The sequence below is a fragment of the Rhinoderma darwinii genome, chromosome 9 (assembly GCF_050947455.1).
Source record: "Rhinoderma darwinii isolate aRhiDar2 chromosome 9, aRhiDar2.hap1, whole genome shotgun sequence".
In the NCBI taxonomy this organism is placed as follows: domain Eukaryota; kingdom Metazoa; phylum Chordata; class Amphibia; order Anura; family Rhinodermatidae; genus Rhinoderma; species Rhinoderma darwinii.
This window is the reverse complement of record NC_134695.1, coordinates 93,630,398-93,654,014: the sequence shown is the minus strand read 5'-3', so window position 1 is coordinate 93,654,014 and position 23,617 is coordinate 93,630,398. Positions and strand designations below refer to the sequence as shown.

General features: G+C 45.1%; 1 protein-coding gene across 1 annotated transcript; it reads left to right on the top strand.

Annotated features, from left to right (window-relative positions):
* The first annotated feature begins 214 nt into the window (after window positions 1-214).
* Window positions 215-22,201, top strand: CYB5B (cytochrome b5 type B). Its single transcript, XM_075838530.1, has 5 exons — window positions 215-448; window positions 15,052-15,180; window positions 17,102-17,128; window positions 20,103-20,137; window positions 21,192-22,201. Exons 1-5 carry the CDS (start codon window positions 305-307, stop codon window positions 21,280-21,282), a joined length of 426 nt encoding a protein of 141 aa, XP_075694645.1. The 5' UTR covers window positions 215-304; the 3' UTR covers window positions 21,283-22,201.
* Window positions 22,202-23,617: the final 1,416 nt, after the last annotated feature.

Sequence of the window (23,617 nt, the reverse complement as noted above, 5' to 3'; positions counted from 1 at the left end):
GATTCTTAATCACAATGCAATGATGACCTTTCACATGGTCTTTGATTCACTTCTGTGCCCGTGACAAAAATGGTTTCCGGGAGCTCCACGCTATTTGACGTATATTCTAATTCGTCAGTGGCCTGAAGGCACCGGCGTCCGTGATTGGCCGGCTCTTTCTCATGTGTCTTGCCTTCTTGCATGTGATTGGTCGTCACCTTGGAGACCTAACCTGTGTCCATGAGCCGAGGGTAAGGTGTCGCTGTACGGAAGCCGGGAGCGGTCACATCGCGACGAGTTACGTAACGCGTTCTACCCACTGGCAATGGCGAACAGCGAAGGCAGTCCCAGTGAGGAGACTCAGGTCGTTTACTACACCCTGGAAGATGTGAGCAAAAGGAACAGTGCTAAGGAGCTATGGCTGGTGATCCACGGCCGAGTGTACGATATTACAAGCTTTGTGGAAGAGGTACGCGAGTTTGTCAGCTCAGCTCATCTCATTACTATGGGGGGGGGGGGGTTCATGACTGAGACTGTGTGGCTTTTGCGCAATTCAGGTCGTGCAGTGTTATTTTTCCCTTCATTAATATCACTGGAAACGAAAACTGATAGTCATGCGCAATTTCCAGTGATTTCTACACACGGCGACGATATCGGCACAAAAATCTACTCCAACTGCTGGTAGCCAGTACGTAGCGGGACTAATAGTAATACTTGATCCAACTGTAGCTGATCGTTACTGATCATCATTGTGTCTATGGTATTATAATGATCGCCTTCAGACTGCGACCCTCGCCGATCCCCTGAGCGTAGGGACTGTGGCGCTCTGACATCCATATACCCCGAGGTCGTCGTCCTAAGATAAGCCCTTTAATTCTATTCCGGAGCTCATCGTTAAAGGGCTTTTCCCATAATCAATATTTATCACCTTTCCACAGGATAGGTGATAAATATCTGATCGGTGGGGGTCCGACCGCTTGGGCCACCGCCGATCATGAGAATAGGCTTACCTTGCCGTTCCTGGGAGCCCCATATATATCCGTCATGAGCGATACTGCACATTCTCGGCCACCGCTCCATTTATTTCTATGGGGCTGCTGAAGATAGAGCTGAATGGAGCATGTGCAGTAGCGCGCTGTTTATATGGGGCTCACGGGGACGGCAAGGTAAACTTGTGATTGGTGGGGGTTCCAGCGGTTGGACCCCCACCGATCAGATATTTATCAACTATCCTGTGCATAGGTGATAAATAATGATTATGGTAAAACACCTCTTATACATTTAGGGCATGTCTTGTGATTATGCCATAAATGTCTGATAGATGCGGGTCCCGGCTCTGAGAACGAGGGGATCCGCGACCCCATACCTTCCTATGAGGCCGCCGCAAGCCTTCTCAGCTGTTTCCGTAACTCTCATAGAAGTGAATGGGGAGCTGCTCCTGTCTGTCATTCTTCACTGTCTCAGCTTTCCCAGTTTCCAGAATGGCAAATATACAGCAACACATTCCCTTCTTTTGAAGCTCTGCATAACTAGGCACATTTTTTTTCTGCACTCTAGGAAAGCTGGGTGACGATGGAACGGCAGAAACAGAAATGATTCAATTCAGGTTTTTTTTTGTACAAAACACATACCAATATACAATCAATACAAAACAAAGACATTCAGAAAGGCATCCGTACCATATAGAGATGTCAACCTAGAGCAGAAGCCGTATATGACAGTAACAGGTTATGCAAAAATGACCATTCCCGAAAGCCTGACTGAATGAAAACACCATTCACTCCCAATCATCCTTGTGCTCTAACCCCCCCCCCCCCCACTCCGCCACTTTCAAGTGACCATTAAACCGCAGTTTCTAGAGTCTCCAACCATCCGGACCAAATTCTCCCGAATTTATCCGGACATTTTCTTCTCAGGTACAGCTTTTTATACATAGGGATATATTTATTCACCAGTTGCTGCCAGTGTATCCACCTTGGACTTTCTGTGCTCTTTCGGGCACAGAAAAGAACAAAGCGTAAGAATATCTTATCATAGTGGCTTTGTGTAACGTCACCCATAATGCCCAAGAGGCACATCTGGGGGGTAAGAAGTCGCGGTAACTCATAATCGGTATGAAGAAAGGCCACTACCTCCGACCAAAAGGGGGCAGCTCTGGGGCACAGCCACACACAATGTAGATAGGTACCAACCTCCGACTGGCATCGAAAACCGCTATCCGAAGCCAAGGCCCCCATCCTCTTAAGCCTAACTGGCGTGTAATAGATCCTATGCAAAAACTGAGATTGTATGAGAAAGTCCCGTGCACTTGCCACCGAATCAAAAAAAAAAGAGGATTCCACCTCCCGCCAGTCCTCCTCTGTCAAGTTGGGGACCCCCCCCCCCTCCATTGCAGATAAGCCTTATCAAAGGGTCTAGCACCCAGGGTAGTCATGAAAGTGTACAACTGGGTGAGGACCTTTGAGAGATCAGGAGCACCAAGAAGGTCCTCTAACCTAGAGAAACCCAATTGAGGTGACATAAAGCCAAATTGGGCACACCAGGCATGCCCGTAGCTGGAGATAGTGGAAGAAAAACCTTTCCCTGAAATATTAAACCTTTCCTGAAGTTCGAAAAAGGATTCAAAACCAGAATCTGCAGTGACCACCTGACCCAGGAATTTAACCGCTGCCCCGACCATATCCCCGCTCCTGGCAACGACTCCAGATGAGGCACCCAAGGATTATTCCAAAGTGGAGTCCTAGGTGAGTACGAGGGGACCGTAGTTACCAAGCCACAGCCACCGTCCGAAGTGGCAGGGGTACGCAACCCGGGGATTTTATCTATATAGCAAGTTAGTCAGACTCATAAGTTCACCCGCCAGTGCAGTGGCTGCATTACTCAGACCTATATCTATCCACCAATGTGCAATCACCAGTTGAGAAGCCAAATAGTATATATGAAGATTTGGCGCCGCCATCCCCCCCCCCCCCATCGTTTAGGAGCCTGCAATAGACTAAGACTGAACCTAAGAAGAACGCCACCCTGCCAATAGAACAATCGCAGTACACTATCAAGCTGTTTAAAGAATTTATTCTGCAACACCACCGGACAGGCACGAAATAGGTAATTCAGTTTTTAATCACCGTTTTTTAGGCATCCTTTTGCAAAAAAAAACAAAAAAAACTTTTGTTGTGCATCATGAGGTCTCGCGGATCCACAACAATTTGCCAGAATTGGTGAATTTGCAAATCCGGGCCGAAAATGACATGTCCCGGGTTTTTGCGGTCTGGATTTGTGAACCCTTGCACAGATCCGTGCAAGCTACGGTCATGTGGATGGGGCCGTAAAAATGAATGGATCCGCAATTTGTCTGGCAAAAATGCGGATAAATTGTGGCTGCAAAAGCACGGTCGTGTGCAGGAGGCCTTCGAATATATGAAAGAGAACATCTCAAGGACTGAATATTTACTGGAGTTGTTTTTCCCGGATGGGGGTGCTCCAGTTACGGACAAATATTCAGCAGACACTTAAAGGAAAAGCACATGATTTGCTGCATGTATAAGGCAATGCGTTAGTTCCACATTCATTTGAGTTTTGGAAACATCAGCCGCTGATCTTATGATTACCACCGTGGATCCCCCACATTCATTTTAGTGTAGGTAGTCAAAAATTGAAGTCTCATCTGCAGTGATGTGAGATCCAATAGAAACCGTACCATACACTGTGTGTCCGTAGACGTCAGACGTATGATTTTCTGAAGGATAATTTCTCCTGGGGATAAGTGGCACCAGAGATGTCTGGCAGCCTCTCATCTTCCCGTGTTCGCTCTGCCGAGTCCAACGTCCATGATATTGAGTCACTGAAGAGCTGAACTTTGGTTCCCAACTCAATGTCCGTCATAAAGCGCCGCTGTCCTGAGTGATGTCTGTCTGGGGATTCGATCAGCCGAGAGAGACCCACTATTCTGCATAAAGTACATGAGGGCTTTGGGGGGGCAATTTTGGTAGGTGCTACTGAACCCACAAAATGCTCTAATTGAACCCTTGAATCCCTGCCCATACGCCTTTTTGCAGAGGTGCTTAAGGGTACTTATGCCACAGTGCCACCTTTTCACGGCCCTGTGTCATAAGCTTAAAGTCAGCCGGGCACCTGATCTAACAGCCTGGATCGCAGTTTACGATCCTGCCAGTTGAACCCCTTAGATGCCATGGTCAATAGCGACCGCAGCATCAAAGTGGATATTTTGGGATGGAAAACCATTTCCATCCTCCCTAAAAAGGTAAACTTACGTATACCAACCTGACGGAGGATACAAGGACACTCTTTTTGGCCTAGTCAGACTAATAGAGCCCTATTGACACAGAGCTTTCCTGACATATATGATAGACATAGTGTGGACAGAGCCTTACTGGTAAGTGATAGCACCTCCTAGTGGTAAAATGGGAATGTGTGAGAGAACTTTAGTATAAGTTAGCTGTTAGAGCTTATTCACATGTGGCGGTTCCAATAATCCGGTTTTTGGCCTATTTCTATGTGAAGAGATATCTGGCTGTGATGGGAACAGCGGGTGGGATTCTCTCACAGTTCAGTTGGGTCCATTCGGTTTAATGGGAGACTCTAGTGACTTTTCCCATTGTGATCATTCATTAGTGAGTTCTGAGCAATGACAGAGCGTGCTAGACGTCACCATCCGGTTCACACGATATCCAGAGATAGAAACTAACGGGCGGCACAATTTACCTATAGCCCCCACCCTTTTTCCTGTAACTTTGATTAGGGTCTAAGGTACTCAGTTGGCGCAAGGACATAAGTGCCACCCACATGCCCAGAGGTTGAATCTCTGGGTGAACCCGACCAAGTAAGTAAGATTGGAGATAGTCTATACATGTACCAAGAGTATGATGTAGCGGATGAGGGTCAGGATCACACACATGCAGTTTTTCTAGATAAACGCAGAAATGACAGGAGATGCATCAGTCTCTTCTTTATACCTTCCCTGCCCTTCGGATCCACTTCTGGCTTTGGCTCTAAAGAGTGAGCCAAAAACTGCATCAAAACTGTGTGTGTGATCTTGGCCTAATAGAGCGGAGTACGTAATATTGGTGCGGTGAACAGGAGGGTAGTCAGACAGTCCAGGCTTCAGCAATGGAGATATAGCAGAGCTGGGTATGTGGTACAATTGATAATCCAAAAACTTAGGAACGAAGAGTCCAGGAAAAATCTTGTGAGCTATTCTCCTGTAGAAACATGGCTCGTATGGGAGAATGCAGCGCTCATGTAAAGTACCATATGGCGCTATAATGCGGACCTGTAGGGACTCGATACACCGTCGCACGGTGTCCATGTACAAGCGCTGATGCTACCTGACCGCTTGTCTCTTGATCTTTTTTTTTTTTTCTTTTCTTTTTGTTATCATTTAATACTATATCATATTGAAATGCACACGACTCCAACTCCGCGCAGTAGTTATGAGGTTGAGTTTTGCAGAATGTTACATCATGTGACTCCCGTCATTCAGCAGGAATCATGGCGCCGCCTCCGCTGCAGAATCCTGTTGGTTGTTTTACTGAAATTGACTTCCTCCCATATTCATTGTTCTTGTCGCTTGGGATGTACGGGAAGAAGCGACACACACCGTAGCAGAAGGCAGTTTGGCGCACAACCTCACATTTAAACCACGCCCATTTTCTGTTTAAGCCACACCCCTTTTTAAAATTCTGCCGAAAAAGTGCCTAAAACAGTTTCTAAATGTGGCGCAGCATGAATATCACATCTGCCGCACTAAGTGATGACTACTTGGCACTGGGTGACCACTGTTGGCAGAAAGTGTGTTGCGTGTTCTGTGTTTGCTCCATACAAGGTGCTCCTTTTTTTTTTTAAAGAGGTTTTGTTTTTCAGCTGCTACAGCCTGTTTGGCCCGAGGTAATTTTTCCTGTGCATGCCATAGTTCCCATAAAGGTATTTAGCATATAATGATCTAATTATAAATCCAGGTCAGGAGGTGCGGAGCCGGGTGATGTGTCGTTTTGTGGGAAGAAGATTCTGTAGAACTTGTAATTTAGTTAATCGAAATCTCTCCTCGTCCTGGGTTAAGGTGGCCGTACACATTAGAAGTATGTCACGAAGGGTTCGTGGACCCACTGGGCCGTCCCGACATGGCGGTATGGCAGCTGGCCAACAGGACGCAGGTCAAAGTCTATAGTTCGTATAGGGTACCTATGGCAGCTCGGACAGTAGCAAGGCAGGCTAGGGAGGAACCTGGCAGCAGGTGGGCGTCAGGTGTGGAGAAGCAGGTCAGGCATAGAATGCAGCACAGCACGGCTACAGCAAGCACGGCACTAGATCAGGATACAGGAGCAGGAAACACTAGGGGGCCATTTGCAAGACAGACTAGGAATACAACAACAAAGCTCAGGCATAGAACTAGGGGGCTGGACCCCTCTTATAGTCCAGAGTACTCACGGGTCAAAGTTCAGGAACGAGGTCCGATGCGCGCGCTGCCCTTTAAGAGCGGGCATAAGCGTGCTCGCGCACCCTACGGGATCCGGCAGTGGTGAGTAGACGCAAGCGCTGGCTTCTCCTGAGGCTGGGGCCAGCGCTTGCCGACTCGTGGCTGCGGCTGTAAGGGGTAGAGCGGAGCTGACAGCACGCAGCCACGGACATGACAATGTATGTCTGTCAGACGTGGAGATTTCAGCGGGATCAGCCAACCATCTAATGTTTATGGCAGTGTCCCGACTCTCACCTACAGCAGATGATCGAGGAGAAAAGAGTCGGGCACCTTGGATTCCAACATGCCCGATTCTTTTGTTCATAAGAAGATAAGCGCCGCCAGAGGAGTCTGGTAGCGGTTTTATCCCGATTGAAAACACATGCATGCTCGGCCGAGGGGGGGGGGGGGGGGTTGTTCGATGTCGGCTGTCGGCTGTCCGCTATTCCTATCTAAAGCTTATGGCCAGCTTTAGGAGTCCAGTGCGCAGCCCTCCGCATTGATTGAGTGACTTCTTTGTATAAATGGGCATACAGGGAAGGCTGTCAATCACTGAATAGCACCGCCCACCGGACTCCTAAGCCCAGAATGAGCAGAGGTCTAGATCAATAAATTACGAGTTATACTGAATTTTTTCCTGGAAAACTATATATCCGTATTCTCCGCTCCTCCCGCTCTATAACCTGCTGTCCACAGCTCGGAATGCATAATTAACGTGACGGATTCCCTTTAAGGGGTTGTGGGGCAGAAATCGCTTGAGCCAACCACTCCAGTTCCTATCAAGTCAGGGCTGTAGGGGGTCATGTGAACCTGTCTCGGCTCTGCTGATTGGTGGATAAAGTTCATAGAAGGGTATATGTCTTAGCACTGTAGGGGGGTAGACGCCATTACACCCTGTAGTTCTAGTTATGGGGCATCTGTAAACTTATTGCCCAACTTCTGCAGATGTAAAAGAGAACTTTTTGGATGCCGGCTAGAGTGCCCCCTACCACTGTGCCACCAATCCCAATATCCTTCGGTCAGTCCTGTTATACTTTAATATTTGCAGCTTCCATTATAACGTTATAAAATAAGAACATTTTATTTTTTCTATTAACAATTTTTGGATCAAGGCTTGCTGCTGTGTGTGTTGCTGCCAGTTTCTGGCATTTGATAAAAGCAGTGATCCACAGAAGCTGACTGGCAGCCGCTCTCACCCGTGTCCAGTGCCCCTGACTTGGTGACTGAATGATGAAAGGGGTCGTACCCTTTACACATGCACTTTGATTCAGAGTTGCCATAACCTGGCATAGGGCGCAGCAGAGTGTTTGTTATCCTGCAAAACCCATCTAAATATCTTATACCGATGCTGGATGACAGCCTGTGTTGGGGTCTTTAAACATGCACTGTGTGAATAGACCCCAATAGTCCAGAGCTGCATTTACAATTCTGCTGGTTGCTATTGGAAACCAACAATCTTGACCTCCGATATACCCCAGTTGGCCTTAGTTAGGATTTGTAATGCCTTCCATTTAGCTACATTAACCCCTTCCCTATCGCCCACTGTCTTTTGACGACGGGCGGTGCAGGTCCAAAATCTACAGTGCCGTCTTTTGCCGTCGGTGTAGAAAAGGCTTGTGAGCGCTCATTCTCTAAGCAGCAGATGTCACTAATCACTTCTGTACTTCGAGATGTCTGCTGGGATTGGCGGAAACTCTGACCCCGGCTGTTTAGCCCTTTGGTTGCCACGGTCCGTGACCACAGCATGATCAAAGAGTTTGATCTCGTCACCGGTGACGCGATCGGAGACTGAGAAACCCTCTGCAGTCATCCCTGGGGTCCTAGAAAGACCCCAGGGCTGTCTGTACAGTATGCCTGCTGTTAAGCCAAATGATGTGCTGCCCTAACAGCAGCCTCTGTCATAGTCTAATGTAAAATAAAGTTGTTAAAAATGTATCCCTTCATGGGATGAAGAAAAAAAGTGATCAAGAAATGTCCAAAAAGAAAAAGTCCTCATTTAGCATAAAATCTATATTTTTGTCCATACATTGAGTAAAAAAACAACGTATATTCGGTATCTATACGACCGTAATAACCTTAAAAATTTATTTTAACAGGTTATTTAGCGTAAAACTTGAACAGAAAGGAAAATATGTCGAAAATCACTTTTTTTTTAATCTATACATCCGCTGAAAAAATACATTACGGTGTAAGTTATGTCATTTATTTATACCCCCAAACTGCACAGGAAAATAATACAATTTCTCCCGCATAAAACAAGGCCTCGTATAGCCACGTCAATGAAGTAATAAAAAAAAGTTCTGGCTGCTGAAAGGCAAAGGCAAAACCGAAAACATGTAACTGGTCATTAAGGGGTTACCAATGGATGCGTGACCCTATTGTAAACATTGTGTTTCACGGTCAGGCAATTTGGGTTCTTGCAGAGCATTTCTTCTATAATGAGACGTAACTCACCATCTGTAAAGTGCAAGTAGCCGGTATATATGCACCGCTCTGCACTGTATACGGGTCGGGTAAGGATCATGCAACAGTTGGAAGCATTTGATATTGCACCTAACGGTGTCCCCAACGTGTCAATAAAACAGGCAAGGATTGGACTCCTTAAGTTGAATTAGGGCTGGGCGATTTTGCCAAAAGATAATTTTTTTTTCAACACTTTGGGCACTTTCAATTTGAATCTCGATTTTTAATTTTTTTTCTGCTAGCGCCGAGCGGGCACTCTGGGGCGAAATTTCATTATAGTGATAGTGTCTGAAGTGTGAGCAGGACCCTGTCCGTACCGGCCCCACCATGGGGTTTTAATAAATTACATTAAGGCCGGATTCACACGACTGTTTTTGATGTGTGTCCGCCGGATTTCCCACCCCGATCACGGGACATGTGGACGGGATTCCTGGCATCATAGACATTTAGGCTACAGTCACACGACAGTAAAAAAAAACATGGCCATTAAAAACTGATCAAATGGCAGTTCTTCATCAGCATTTTGCATCAGTGTCTCCAAATTCTCATCCATTTTCAGTCCGTCTGTCCCACTTTCATGACCGTTTTAAAAAAAGAAAAAGATGGATTTAATAAGTCAGGGTTTTTGGATTAATCCACTGAAAATAACAGTGCCCACATATAGTGACATGGTGCCACAGTGCCCACCTAGTTCCACCCCCAAATATAGTGCCACAGTGCCAGTGTACAGTCGCCACTGTAGCTGCCACTAGGAAAGGAATCCCTAGCCAGAAGTTGCCAACGCTTTGGCCGGGGATTCAGCTCCTAGTGGGAGCTACTGTAGTGCGATCTACAAGGGGGGGGGGGGGTGCAATTTACAAGGGGGGGGGGTGCGATATGCAAGGGTGGGTGGTGGTGGTATCGCTATATACTAGGACTCTGCTTTCCCACGGAACTGCTATTTCGTACTGTATTATTTTGTTCAGAACCGCAGTTCCATGGGGAGGCAGGGACAGAACGAGGCGGACCAGTCAGTGACGAGGCGGCGGGGCGCAACTTCCTCCTGCAACACGGCGCCACTAAAGAATCGATTCAACAATTCTGTTAAAAAAACAGAATCGTGAGAGTCCTTGCGGGCAAATTAAATCTAATGAATTCATTTGATCGCCCAGCCCTAAGTTGAATATTGTGTGACTGTTGGTGTCTCTGCCCTTTAATTCTATTTTTTCATTATACGTGGCATGCCGTTACCAACACTGTCCACATGAGGGTGCTGTGTGCCCATCAACATTTTTAAAACCATTTTCTCAGCATGGCACGTGTCTCACCCATTGCATAGTAAACTGCCCAAAGGGAGGGTGGACGACTACTTTCCACAGGGTGAAAAGTTCGTCATGCCATGCCCCATAGGTAACATTCACACAGCTGTAAATTGTATGTGAGCAACAGATCTCGTGACATCAATTAAAGGGATGACGCTATGAAACCAAACCCCACACGATCTGAGGTCTGTTCTCCGGGTCAGACCTTTTGATTACCATCCTATTATCGGGGTGTGGTTCTATTTTGTGTGTGTTCATATCTTGATTTACACGCGGCCACGCTTCTGCTTAAAATATAGATAATAACCCCGTGCCACGTGAGGATCATTTCGTAATGACTATGAATTCTTGGTAGTGCACTGGTGGGAAAAGTGCCAGAAAATGGAATGATCTCAAATCTATAATATTAAAATTCCCATAATCCATACAACATTCTTGGGGGATATGGACCCTTTTTTCATATCCTGGACAAACCCTTTAAGTAATTATGAACAGTTTCTTATTTGCTGGGCAATAAAATTCCCTGCAGCTGCTCTCCTGGGTTTTTGGGAAAATGACAATTATATATATTTTTTGGGAAGGGTGAAAACGGTGATCACCACGTCCAAATGACAACGCGCACATTACCTTTTAAACAATACACCTTTCACATGGGCATTTCCTTATATACTGATAGTGATCGCATGCCTTCCCTGTTCAGTCTATGCCCGGGCTCCTCATGCACAATGCCCCGTGGTTGTGCAGCGGTCGCCCTGTGATGGATCACGTATATATCTCCCATCCAGAATGACATTTGCGGCTTCCAACTCTCACTGTAATTTCTCTTGCGACATTTTCCCTCCTTCAGGCATCAAAACTCCTTCCAGATGATCACAAGATTTTTATAACCGTTCCAGATCATATTTTATATACTGAACGTGGGGAATAAATGCAACTTTTTGTTGACTTTAAAGGTAAAATATCTTCTTCTTACATATAATTTCTTCATTCATTGCACATAATTCTGCTGGTAAGTGAGCGGAGAGCTGAATACATCCGCAGCACAAATCTCTCTTCAGTCCTGAACCTGTCAATAATGTGTCAGTGTCAATGAAGCCCCTCGCACCACGTTTATGCCCTACGTTTAGCGTGTACGCCAGGAAAGCTCCCGCCATACACGGTAAACGTGTCCATAGGGCGCCATTAGTCCGACAGAGGCCAAAGGGGTGTTCTTCTCGCCTCCGTCAGACTGGAATACTTCTGTATGCGTTTTTGAAGGATGGAATAGTGTAGTACAATACACTATTGGATCCGGGTAACGTATGGCATATGTCACAGGCACCCGTTATATGTATACGTCCTGAGCTTTTCATGACGTATACGTTAAGCAGATACCATAATAGTCCATGGTGACGGATGCCACTGTTAGGGGATCAGTCACATCCTACGTTTAAAGTATACGCTGCTAGATTTTCCCAATGTATAAGCTAAACGTGATGTGAATCTTAAGTTTATCAGGTTGGTGTCCAGACTATTTAGCTCAAAGAGAATTGTCTAGACTGGATACATTGTAGCAGCCCCTCAGTTGTGAGAAATAATAGTCTATGTTCACACGTTCAGGATTTGATGAGGCTTTAGGCGCAAATTCTGCATTCCATGCAAGTTAATGGGGCATTTTATAACCCATTCACATGCTCCGGAACAAAACAGAGCAGTTTCCGCACAGGAAAAGCCGTGGATTTGCCCTATTCAATGACCATTGGGCTAATCCATGGGGGCATCTGCCAGCACATTCGTGATGGAAATCAGAGAATCGGGCACAGATTTATTTTTCTGTAGGTTCTTTTCATGTCAGGATTTGTCATAGGCTGTCCTGAACATGCGAGCCACTGGATGTAAACAAGAACGTTTCCATTCACTGACAGCAAGCAAGCATCTTCAATTTTGAGATATGCAAACACAAAGTATATTTATTTGAATAAGACGAGACAGCATTTTTAAAGGGTTCTGGCCCCCAAACCACTGATGGCCTATTTGGTAGGTGGGGGGTCCAATCCAATCAGAATGGGATGAGCTGAAAAGAATGGGGCTGAGCTTGCAGTACCGAACACAGCCACACGTATGGAGGAGCCACTGTGCCTGGATAAGTTCCAGCAAACGCCGCGGCCACGTCATTCTGATGATCAGCGGGGGTTCGACATTTAATGTTTTATTCCCAGAAAACCCCTGCATGCAATAAGGATGCGGCCCGACGTAATACTACATCAGGATGTTTTCTGTGCGTGCGCAATCCGGCCGTCGCTCTAGCAGCGGGTCTCAAAGACTGTTTAACCCTTTAGGCGCCTCAATCAATGCTAATCGCGTTATCTAAGGAGTGTAAATATAGGCAGCTTACATCTTTGTGAACCCCATCTTCACAATTACCGAGGTCCATGGTTTTAATATGCCAATGATTCACACAGAACGTGTGCTCAGGTTATATAATAAGTTCACACTGTGGTGCTGGCGGGCACACGCTGGGCACAGGAAATAACGTATTATCTATGCTTCATTTACAGTAACAAGGATCTGCTCTGGAATATTCATTTCACTGCATTCTGCTGCTTCAGCGCTATTCTACCCCACGCAGCCTCTATGCCATGAATTACACATACTAGGCCTTAGAGCTCCCTCTATAACCAAAGTCCTACAACTGAACGGCTGATGTAAAATAAAATATAAAAAAAATATGTGGATGTAGGATCCCCTGCCAGATGGCAATGAATTGTGCCCAATAACAAACTTGGCTCTACTGCACTGAAACTCAACACTGCTACATTTGGATGTTTCCTTACTATCGTCAGCAGCCTCTTAGAAATTAACGGAGCGGTGGCGGAGTATGTGCAATACCGCTCCATTCATATGGGGCTCCCAGGTAAGCTCGTGATTGGTGGTGGTCCCACCGATCAGATATTTATCAACTATCCTGTGGATAGGTGATCAATAAAGATTATGGGAAAAGCCCTTTAATTCTGTGTTGGTTGCTGGCAGAGAATTACATGGGACTGCAGGCATCCAGCTCGCCATATCATGTCCTGCTGTCTTATGGCTCGGGATATATTGGCACCGCCGTTATTTGTTGACCATTATATTCTACTAGTAATCGTCCCTTCTACTTTGCTGGTGATCTGGAGCTCCCACCATACAGAGAAGTAAGAGGCCTTATTAATGCCCCAAAAACAACCTTGGGAATGGAATGGGGGTGAACTGGTAGAACCGGATGGTTGAAGCCTAAGGGAATGCGTAAAGTCGGCTTTCTGTTCTTGGCACTACAAGACTTACATATCCTGTGGGGTGTTGAAATAGCAGTTTCTTAAAGAGCCACTGAATGGATTATTATGGATGTGATTTTTATTTTTGCCCCTATAATTATAATGTTCACAACCCTATGATTAAACAACCCCATCTAATACGTCTTTCACGGCCGATCATGGGACGTTGGCATCGAGTCTTTTCTTAAAGGGACCTGGCAAAATGGTCTATATAATAGTATATTTAGCACTATATATATATATGTATGTGTATGTATGTGTATATATATATATAAGCAAAAAAAAAAGTACTAGGGAGCATTATTCCTCTAGCAAAGATGTCTTCTAACTATTTCATTCTCTGGGGCAGGACCACCCGAGATTGAGCGTAAAGTAACGTATACTCCAAATAGTTCAACCAAGAGCCAGGGAGTCTGAGGCTTCGTTCAGATCTGCGTCAGGGCTCTGTTCATGCGTTCCGTCTGAGCTTTCCGTCAGGGAAACCCATAAACGGAGCCCCGACTGAAACAAACGGAAAACATAGGTTTGCGTTTCCATCGCCATTGATTTCAATGGTGACGGATCCGGTGCCAATGGTTTCCGTTTGCCACCGTTGTTTAAGGGTTCCGTCATTTTGACAGAATGAATAGCGCAGTCGGCTACGGTATTGATTCCGTCAAAACTACGGAACCCCGGATCCGTCACCATTGAAATCAATGGTGATGCAAATGGCAGCCTATGGTCTCCGTTTGTTTCAGTCGGGGCTCCGTTCATGGGTTCCCTTGACGGAAAGCTCAGACGGAACGCATGAACAGAGCCCCGACGCAGATGTGAACGAAGCCTGAGCCTTGCTGGATGTTCACCGCACATTACATGTATGCTCGATCCAGTGCAAACTCTTTCCTTCAATCGGCGAGTCTATGTGAGTCTCATAGACTTGCATTGAGAAACTGACCGGTATCTACGGCCGACGCTGTAGGATTTGAGTGGTCAGAATGGAGGTCACGTAACGAAACAGAGTGGCTACCGGTATGATAAAGCACCGGTAAATACACCTGATTACATTTCATCACATGTTCTAGGGGGGGGGGGGTGAGAGACGCCTGAGAACCTGGCACTGTAGGAACCCATTTTTATTTTCGTTCTCTATATAGTGTTTTTATCGTAGGGACTGTAATGGCGGTCGTATGGTTGTCCATGGTTACAAAAAGGGATTTATGTTTTTCCCCAGAACAGCGCTACCCAATGGGCTGTGTTTGGTATTGCAGCTCAGTCACATTAATTTGAACGGTGAAGAGCTGCAATACCAGACACCGAACATGTGCAAGAGGTTCTGTTCACAGAAAAAAGACTGTTCTTGAAATCCTCGTCAGACCCTTTAAACTTATTGGTCCAGCTTTATGGAAAGGGTGGGATCCCATAAAATACCAATATCATTATACGATGGACCGTATATGGTATGGAAAAAATGTAAGTTGCCTCAGAACGCATGCCCCTCCACCATCTGCATTATGACCTGTGGGTTCTTAAAGACACATCACTATGGTTTCTGCGCTTATTTCTGCAGCATCCAGGAGGAGAGGAGGTCTTGTTTGAACAGGCGGGAGCCGATGCCACAGAGAGCTTTGAAGATGTCGGCCATTCTGTTGACGCACGGGAGATGCTGAAGCAGTATTATGTAGGAGATCTGCATCCGGTAAGATTGTTATATTACAGATCACATTTATACCTGGTCATTGCCACAACAACAACTTATGACATCACTTCCTAACCAGTATTAAATGGGTGCTCCGATGATAGACCCCTTTAATGCTTTGGGCATATTACTGGCATCGCTGACCACCTAATGTGTATGGGGGTGTCTCTACTCTTTCCCCCCCCCCCCCTCCCCAACAGCAGGGGTGAAGGAGGATCAGGCATGTTGGATTTCAGCATCCCCGATCCTTTATTCTCACAGGAGATAAGTTGCCGCCAGAGGTGTTATTTCCCCTCTTCTCGTGCACTCTTGACTATGAGTTAGTCCGACAGCTTTCTAAGGTGTAAGGAACACACAGGGCAGATACGCTGCGTATAAGTACACAGTGTATCCGGCCTGGAAGCAGCACGGAATTCCACCCGAAAAAACATCAAATTGTCGTGCGGTTTTTCGGGTGGAGTCTCCGCTGCGGAAATACGACTAGAAAAAAAAAAAAGTACCCTTACCCCGTTCTCTGATGTCATAGCTACGCGACTATGCTATTGTTTCCGGCAAAAAACCTGAAGCCTTTTGGAACGGGGACACACGGAAACCATTTGCAACGGAAGCATTACCATTCAAATCGGTGGTAATGCAAACAGAAGCTATGGATTCCCTGGCAGAAAGGTCTAACGGAACCCAGACGCTGATGTGAACGGGCCCTAAGTGATGGCGCCATAGCTGCTAAAAATGGCTGCTGTAACTTCTACAGAAACGTGACATAAAAAGACACATCACACAGTGATAGAACAAGTGTCACTCCTCTAATACTAATATATGGAGAATTGAATTTTAAACAATTACCTACCGTATTTTCCGGACTATAAGGCGCACCGGATTATAAGGCGCACTTTCTATGAGCGCCTTATAAGCAATCATGTTTCATATATAAGGCGCACTGGATTATAAGGCGCAGCACATTACCGTTAAATAAACCATTGCTCAGACTGCAAGTCAAAATTTATTACACTTTTTAACAATAACTTGCAACTGGTTCAGCTGTAATTGCAAATCAAAACGTTTAGGGTATGTGCACACACACTAATTACGTCCGTAATTGACGGACGTATTTCGGCCGCAAGTCCCGGACCGAACACAGTGCAAGGAGCCGGGCTCCTAGCATCATACTTATGTACGACGCTAGGAGTCCCTGCCTTGCTGCAGGACAACTGTCCAGTAGTATAATCATGTTTACAGTACGGGACAGTTGTCCTGCAGCGAGGCAGGGACTTCTAGCATCGTACATAAGTATGATGCTAGGAGCCCGGCTCCTTGCACTGTTCGGTCCGGGACTTGCGGCCGAAATACGTCCGTCAATTACGGACGTAATTAGTGTGTGTGCACATACCCTTACCGTACTTTTTCAGTTCATTCCTAGGCGCACGGGGGGGAGGAGCATGGTGTGTGCTGTGGTATGCCGCCGCCGACCCCTGCCGCCCACGATAGAGGTAAAGGATCCTGTATGAACCCCTCTCTTTACTGTCGGGTTCATATATAAGGCGCACCGGATTATAAGGCGCACTTTCTATTTCTGAGAAATTCTCAGCATTTTATGTGCGCCTTATAGTCCGGAAAATACGGTAATATATCCTAACAGACACCCCAAAGTCGATTCTACACTATCCTATATTTCGTATGTATACCATGCAGTAAAGGATTATCTATGTTCATATTATGTTCAGTGTTCGAGAATAACCACCAGCTCTTCAATCCCCACTATAACCATTTACTATAAAGGGCATGAAATCTACCCATTATTAAGGTTTTAGCCCCCCCGTATTAATCTGGCATATATCGTATTGTCTCAGCAGGTTTCAGCCGTGTACATAATTTATTTGGCTGTTTTGTAGTTTTATTTTATCTTTTTTTTTTTTCTAAACAGGATGACTGCAAAGACAACAATAAAAAGGTAAGCACGCCTCCTGTATACAACATGCCACAGCTTAAATGGGTTGCCCTGGTTGGGGGCTGATTTTTATACTGATGATCTGTGGGGTCCGACACCCGGACCCCGCACCGATGAGATATTCTGGCTGCCTCCGTGGTGCCGTGAGCTATGCAGGATCGGTGCCAAACCTTTAAATCCCGACACTAGCATCCTATTCTGACCGGTCAGCCAGCAAATTAGGGGAGCACTGGCCTGTTTTCTTAGAGGACTTGGCAGCTTATCTGACATGTCTGTTTGAGTAAATACTTAATAAAATAACAATTCTGGTGCATCTTTTCTTTGAACTTTGGGTTGAGCTGCTCCTCTGTTAATCCTCCTGGGAATATATGAATACATTGCCAAGTGGATGTTCCCATCCCCTTGTCAATATGGTGTGTTCCTATACAGCCTGACACTGTCTACGGCCCTGTTTACATCTGCTTTAGGGCTCTAAGTCGGGGGATTCCTTCAAGGTTTCCGTCACTTTTGACAGCAAGTATAGTACAGCGCGCAGCATCCAGGTGGTATTGCGCTGATTGAATAGTGTCAGGCTGTGTAGGGACACACCATTTTGACGAGGAATGGTAACGCATAGTTATCAATTTATTTGTACATTTCTAGGCGGAACAATAGAGGAACATAGCAACACAGTGTTCTAAAAAAATATATACCATAATTGTTTTTACAGGGATTGAAAATATTTACAGGACCTCTTTCTAGGGTGCCTAAAGATGGCATATCAGAGGATGCATTAGAATACCCCCTTAAAGAGGCTCTGTCCCCACATTATAAGTGCCCTATCTCCCACATAATCTGATCGGCGCTGTAATGTAGATAACAGCAGAGGTTTTTATTTTGAAAAACAATCATTTTTGAGCAAGTTATAAGCAATTTTAGATTTCTGATAATTAGTTTCTTAATTCCCAATTGGGCGTTTTTTAACTTTTGACCAAGTGGGTGTTGTAAAGAGAAGCGTATGAGGCTGACCAATCAGTGTCCTACACTTCTCTCCATTCATGTCCATTTGTACTCCGCACATAGTGATATAGTGAGATCACGCTGTGCTGTCACATACACCCACATTAACTTTACTGAAGTGTCTCGAGTGAACAGACATCACCTCCAGCCAGGACGCGATGTCTATTCAGAATCCCGCCACTTCAGAAAAGTTTGTGTGGGACTTAATCGCTGTATAGTGTGATCTCACGAGATCACGCTACTGCTGTCATTCTGCTGTCATTCGCGAGATCAAGCTGTGCAGCGATTAAGTCCCACACAAACTTTACCGAAGTGTCGGGAGTGTGAATAGACATCGCGTCCTGGCTGGATGCAATGTTTATTTACTGTCAAGACATTTCAGTAAAGTTAATGTGGGTGTATGTGACAGCACAGCGTGATCTCGCTAGATCACGCTGTGCTGAGTACAAATGGACATGAATGGAGAGAAGTCTAGGACGCTGATTGGTCAGCGTCATACACTTCTCTTTACAACACCCACTTGGTCAAAAGTTAAAAAACGCCTAGTTGGGCATTTAGCAAGTAATTAGCATAAAAATTGCTCATAACTTGCTCAAAAATGATTGTTTTTCAAAATAAAAAACACTGCTGTAATCTACATTACAGCGCCGATCACATCATGTACAATATAGGCCACTTCTAATGTGGTGACAGAGCCTCTTTAAGAGATTTAAAGAGTCCTCCAAGTTTGAAGCTGTTTTTGCGACTTTAATATGAAATTGACAATGCTTTGGGACTCTACCCCTTTATGACCTATACCAGGTCTAGGGGTACCCATAATGTGGTTTCAATAATCTCTGCATCTTCACTTGTCAGTAATTATAAGTAGATGAAGTAACGCTGTTGTCGGCCCATCTGCCTCGTATACTCTCCACATCACTGGCAACCGGCCATAGCCAGATTAAATATAATTTCCGATTTCTTCTAATTACAACTTCTTGTAATTACTGTTTGTTTTCTTAATGTTGTCTTGTGCCCTTTCCTCCTTCCCCTGTACCTTGTATCTACCCTGGGCTGGTTATTTCCTCCCTGCTGTGTACACGCCCGGGGCTGACCCACGGATACATATCACAATGCCACTCACTATTCGCTGTAAGGGGCAGGTTTGTGATTAAAGGGCCATTAAATCCAAAATGCTAAATAATCTGTATATTATAAGTGTGATTAATGCACATGTGACCTTCCTACACTCTAGCGCAGTCCGTAAAGCTGGCCGTATGCTTTCGATAGCTGTCGGCCAAACGTGCATGCCTTCTCAACAATAGGAAGAGTGGAAGCCGCTGCCAGACTCCTGACTAAATGATTGGGCATGTTGAAATTCAATAGCCCGATCCTTATCTCATCTGCCGTCAGTGGCGAGTCGGGACAAGGACATAAACGTTAGATGATCGGCTGGTTCGTCCGACATTTATCTATTGTGTATGGCCACCTTTGGACCATTGCAGGAGCCAATTGGACTTCTTGCTAACCCACAGACAGTGGAAGAGGGGGCAAATGGAAAGGAATAACAGGCTGCAGCATCTGACTGCACAGGGTTTGTATGTAGTCTGTAACCATGGAGACACAGATCTGCATGTGAGCTGTATACACAAAACTGTAGAATGTTTTTAATCAAAACTGTTGGGTTTTCACATGATGCATTGTAGTTCTATTAAATGGGAGCGAATGTGTACACATCCTTTAAAGGGAATCTCTACTTTGCAACCACGTCAATATATCAGGGAATTGCGTTACGTGTAAGCCACTAAGCCAAACCAAATGGCCAAATCAAATTTCCAGTGATCCAATATTACCCATAAAGTTATATGCATATAATAGGGAATTTCTCATCATGCTCACGAAAGGTTAACATATGACTTTAATACTCGTACGTTGCATGTGTGTTGCTAGGTAGAATCTATTCGCATTGGATAATTTTATTTTGTTTTTTTTCTTCCAGGATGTCTTGATAACCACATCATCCGATTCATCCAGGTAATGGCTTCTCTTTTCCTAAACTTCGATTTTAGAGCGTTTCCCTTCACACTTTCATGTTTGATGCCTTATTATAAGCCCAAGGTAAATAAAAGTGTAGCTAAACTTTTGAAAAACTTTTGACATGTCAACGTGACATGTCAGAAGTTTTGATTGATGGGGGTCCGAGCACTAAGACCCCACCGATCACTAAAAGGTAGCGACAGAAGCGCTCACGAGAGCGCTGTGCCGCTTAGTTTCTGATCGGCTTTTGCACAGCGCTCACCCGATCGCTTCTGCCGCTTCATTTTAGCGATCCATTTTTCTGTTTCGTCAAAGTAACAGAAAAACAGAATTCAATGCTGTGACAAATCCGTCGCATGAATGACCTCAATAGCGCCCGATGGCCCCCATTCACTATAATGGCTTTCGTCATTGTGTCCATCATATTACCGGAAAACATAGCTCAGCATGCTGCACGATTTTCCTATCATTGACAGAATCTGCAACGGAGGCTCCAATGGAGCACTTCAACACAGATGTGATCACCGCCTTAAAGGGGCATTCCCAAAATCAAAAATGATCACCTATCCACAGGATAGATGATAATTGTCTGAATGCTGGGACCCCACAATCGCGAGTACGGGGTCTTGAACCTCCTGTTCCTCCTCACTGATGGGGCTGTATTCAGCTGCTTCCGTCATACTCATAGACTTTGAATGGAGCAGCAGTAGGCATGCTCGACCGCCATTCCATTCAATCTCCTCCTTACTGCGGTCGAGCAGTGAGGGGGCGCAGGGGGTTCAAACAATCGGTGGGGCCCCCAGCGACCAAAAAATGATCACCTATCCTGTGGCTAGGTTATAATTTTTGATTCCTCGTACAATCGTCTTAAAGGAATACTCAAGGCAATACTAATGCAGGACTGAGGGGCGTGTACTACACGGGGGTACTTTTTGATTGCCAGCATCATGCACCACCCCCTCAGCCCCTGCACCGTGTACCAGCTTTATCCGGAAGTTCCCTTTAAAGTTTTACAATTACTTTTATTTATTTTTTCCTGTTCTTCATACAGTTCATGGAGCAATTGGCTGATCCCGGCTGTGGCTGTGCTGATTCTGGGCTTGATGTACCGTTTCTACTCGGCGGACAGCCGCTCATCCTGAGCGTCGTAATACCTTAAACTACCATAAGCTGCCGGTGTTTTCACGCACAAGAATATGAGCAGGATCCGAAGCACAGAGAAGAAACATCCCACATCTCTGCCAGATCCAAAAGTCAAACTTGGAACGGAACCTCCTCATTTTATGTCAGTGACCAAGACCTCTCGTCCATACCGTGTGCCTGTGTTGTGGTTTAACCCTATGTAAACTCTGGATATTCTTACGGGACTTTTTATCAGAATATTGTGTCACAGAGCATGCCTCATACTTTGTATTCCTTCAAGCTTATTTCCACTTTTAAAAATATTTCTAAGTTTGAATCACCATAAAAACGTAGTAACTTTGCAGATACTTCGTTTTACTGGTTTTGGCCCAACTTCAAAATTCTGCTGGTTGCCCTTGGAAACAGACAACAGTTTAGCTCCACCCCCGCTGTCAGACATGTGAACGAACAGTTCAGCTTGAACTATGTCACTGTCTTCTCAGCTCCCATAATGCTCTGCTGTTTTGTAACAGGAAGCCAGAACTTTTAATTGAGCTAAAACTTTATGTAATTCAGCAAAGTAGAACAAGGTATTTACAAAGTTATGCAACGTTTTATGTCGATTTTTAACTATGAAATGCTGTGAGTTGTTGTTCGGAAGTGGAAATCCCCTTTCATTTTCTCCACTTTTGGGGTATCGGCGGGCTTTTACTTCTACTTTGTCGCTGGGAAGCTGCCTTGTTCTGTGGGATGGAGCTATGGATGCATGTTGGGGACAACATAACGTTCAGTGTTTCAGACCTTTTAATGCCTGTGTGTGAATGGTTCTCCGCTTTTTCAGTAATAACGGTTTTCATCAATGTCATATTTACACTAAAAGCCATAACTAAAGATCTTCAAACATCACTGATTTTAATAAACTCCTTCTCCTGTATCTTATATGTGGTTCGCTTGCTGCACATTGATATTTTTTTTAGAAAGATGCAGGGGCAAATGTTTTTAAAGGGGGTTTGCAAACTTTCCCTCTGATTTATACTTGCTTTACATTTCTGGCTGCCTGCAACTGCCACTAGAGGGAGCTCACTGCATAGGGATTTATACAGCTCCCATTGAACTCTCAGGGTAAGTTCACACAGAGATTTGTTTTACGCTGATTTTGACACGTTTTCCGTGTCGGAATCGGCATCAAATCTGCCTCCTATTGATTTCAATATGAATCAGGTATTTTATTTTATTTGATTATTTTTGCAGGACAGGTTGTTTTTTTTTCCTTCTCTCTCTTGAAGCAGATTTCGCTCTAGAACATCTTTTTAAATCATTTGGAGGCAGAAAAAACTGCCTGCATTTTAAAAATCGCCCAAAATATGGAGTCAGATTTTTTTATAGCTTGACAAAAAAAACGGAGTGTGAACATACCCTAATAAAGTCACATCCTCACCTAATGGTGGGAGAGAGAATTTGCATGAACTCCACAGAGAGGGATTTCCAGGCACTAGGTTCTCGTCCTTGATACGAGTAGATGGGAATGGATGCAGTGAGAGATGGATGGATAGAGGAAGGGAATAGATATGTGGATCTGGACTTTTCATGACCATGTGTTACATGGTCACCCATTGACCCACTAATAGTATTGTAGTGGAAGTTATTAAAGGGTCTTGCTTATATTTCTGGCCAAACAAGGAATATGACTGGCTGAATTTCTCAGGTATGTTGCAGTATTTGTTAAAATACTAGACCATTGTGGTTGTGGCATTATTCCCCATGGTGGACGATGGACCTAACCGCTTGTGTTAAATAGGTTTTACAGAATTAGAAAAACATGGCTGCTTTCTTCCAGAAACTGTCTGGTATTGCGGATTAGCTCTATTGAAATAAATGGGGCTGAGCTGCAATACCACACACAACCTGTGGACAGGGGTGGCGCTGTTTCTGAAAGAAAGAAGCCATGTTTTTGTAATTTTTGTACAACCCCTTTTAAAAAGAGCCTGACAAAGCATGCTGGGACATATGGTTTCTTTAGTTCTTCTCCATGTTGCTTGCTGTCTTTTCCCCCTTCCTGATAAATCAGCTGATGCTGTTCCTCTCTGGATCAGAAGGTTGCACCAAGTCCTCCTCCCACTCATTCATGAGAAGTTTGTTTACCATTTTTATGCGTCCCCCCCCCCCCCCTCCCCCGTTACTTTCTCGTGAGACAGAGCGCCTTGTGTGTTGTGAAGTCTCACACAGTAAATGTTTGTTTGGTTGGTCAAAGCTCACACAATGAGTCTCTGTAAAGTGTGTAGTTTGTCAATACAATTGTCACTCTGCCATCCAAGTGACAATGATGGGACATGTGCTGAACGCTCACAAGTGATG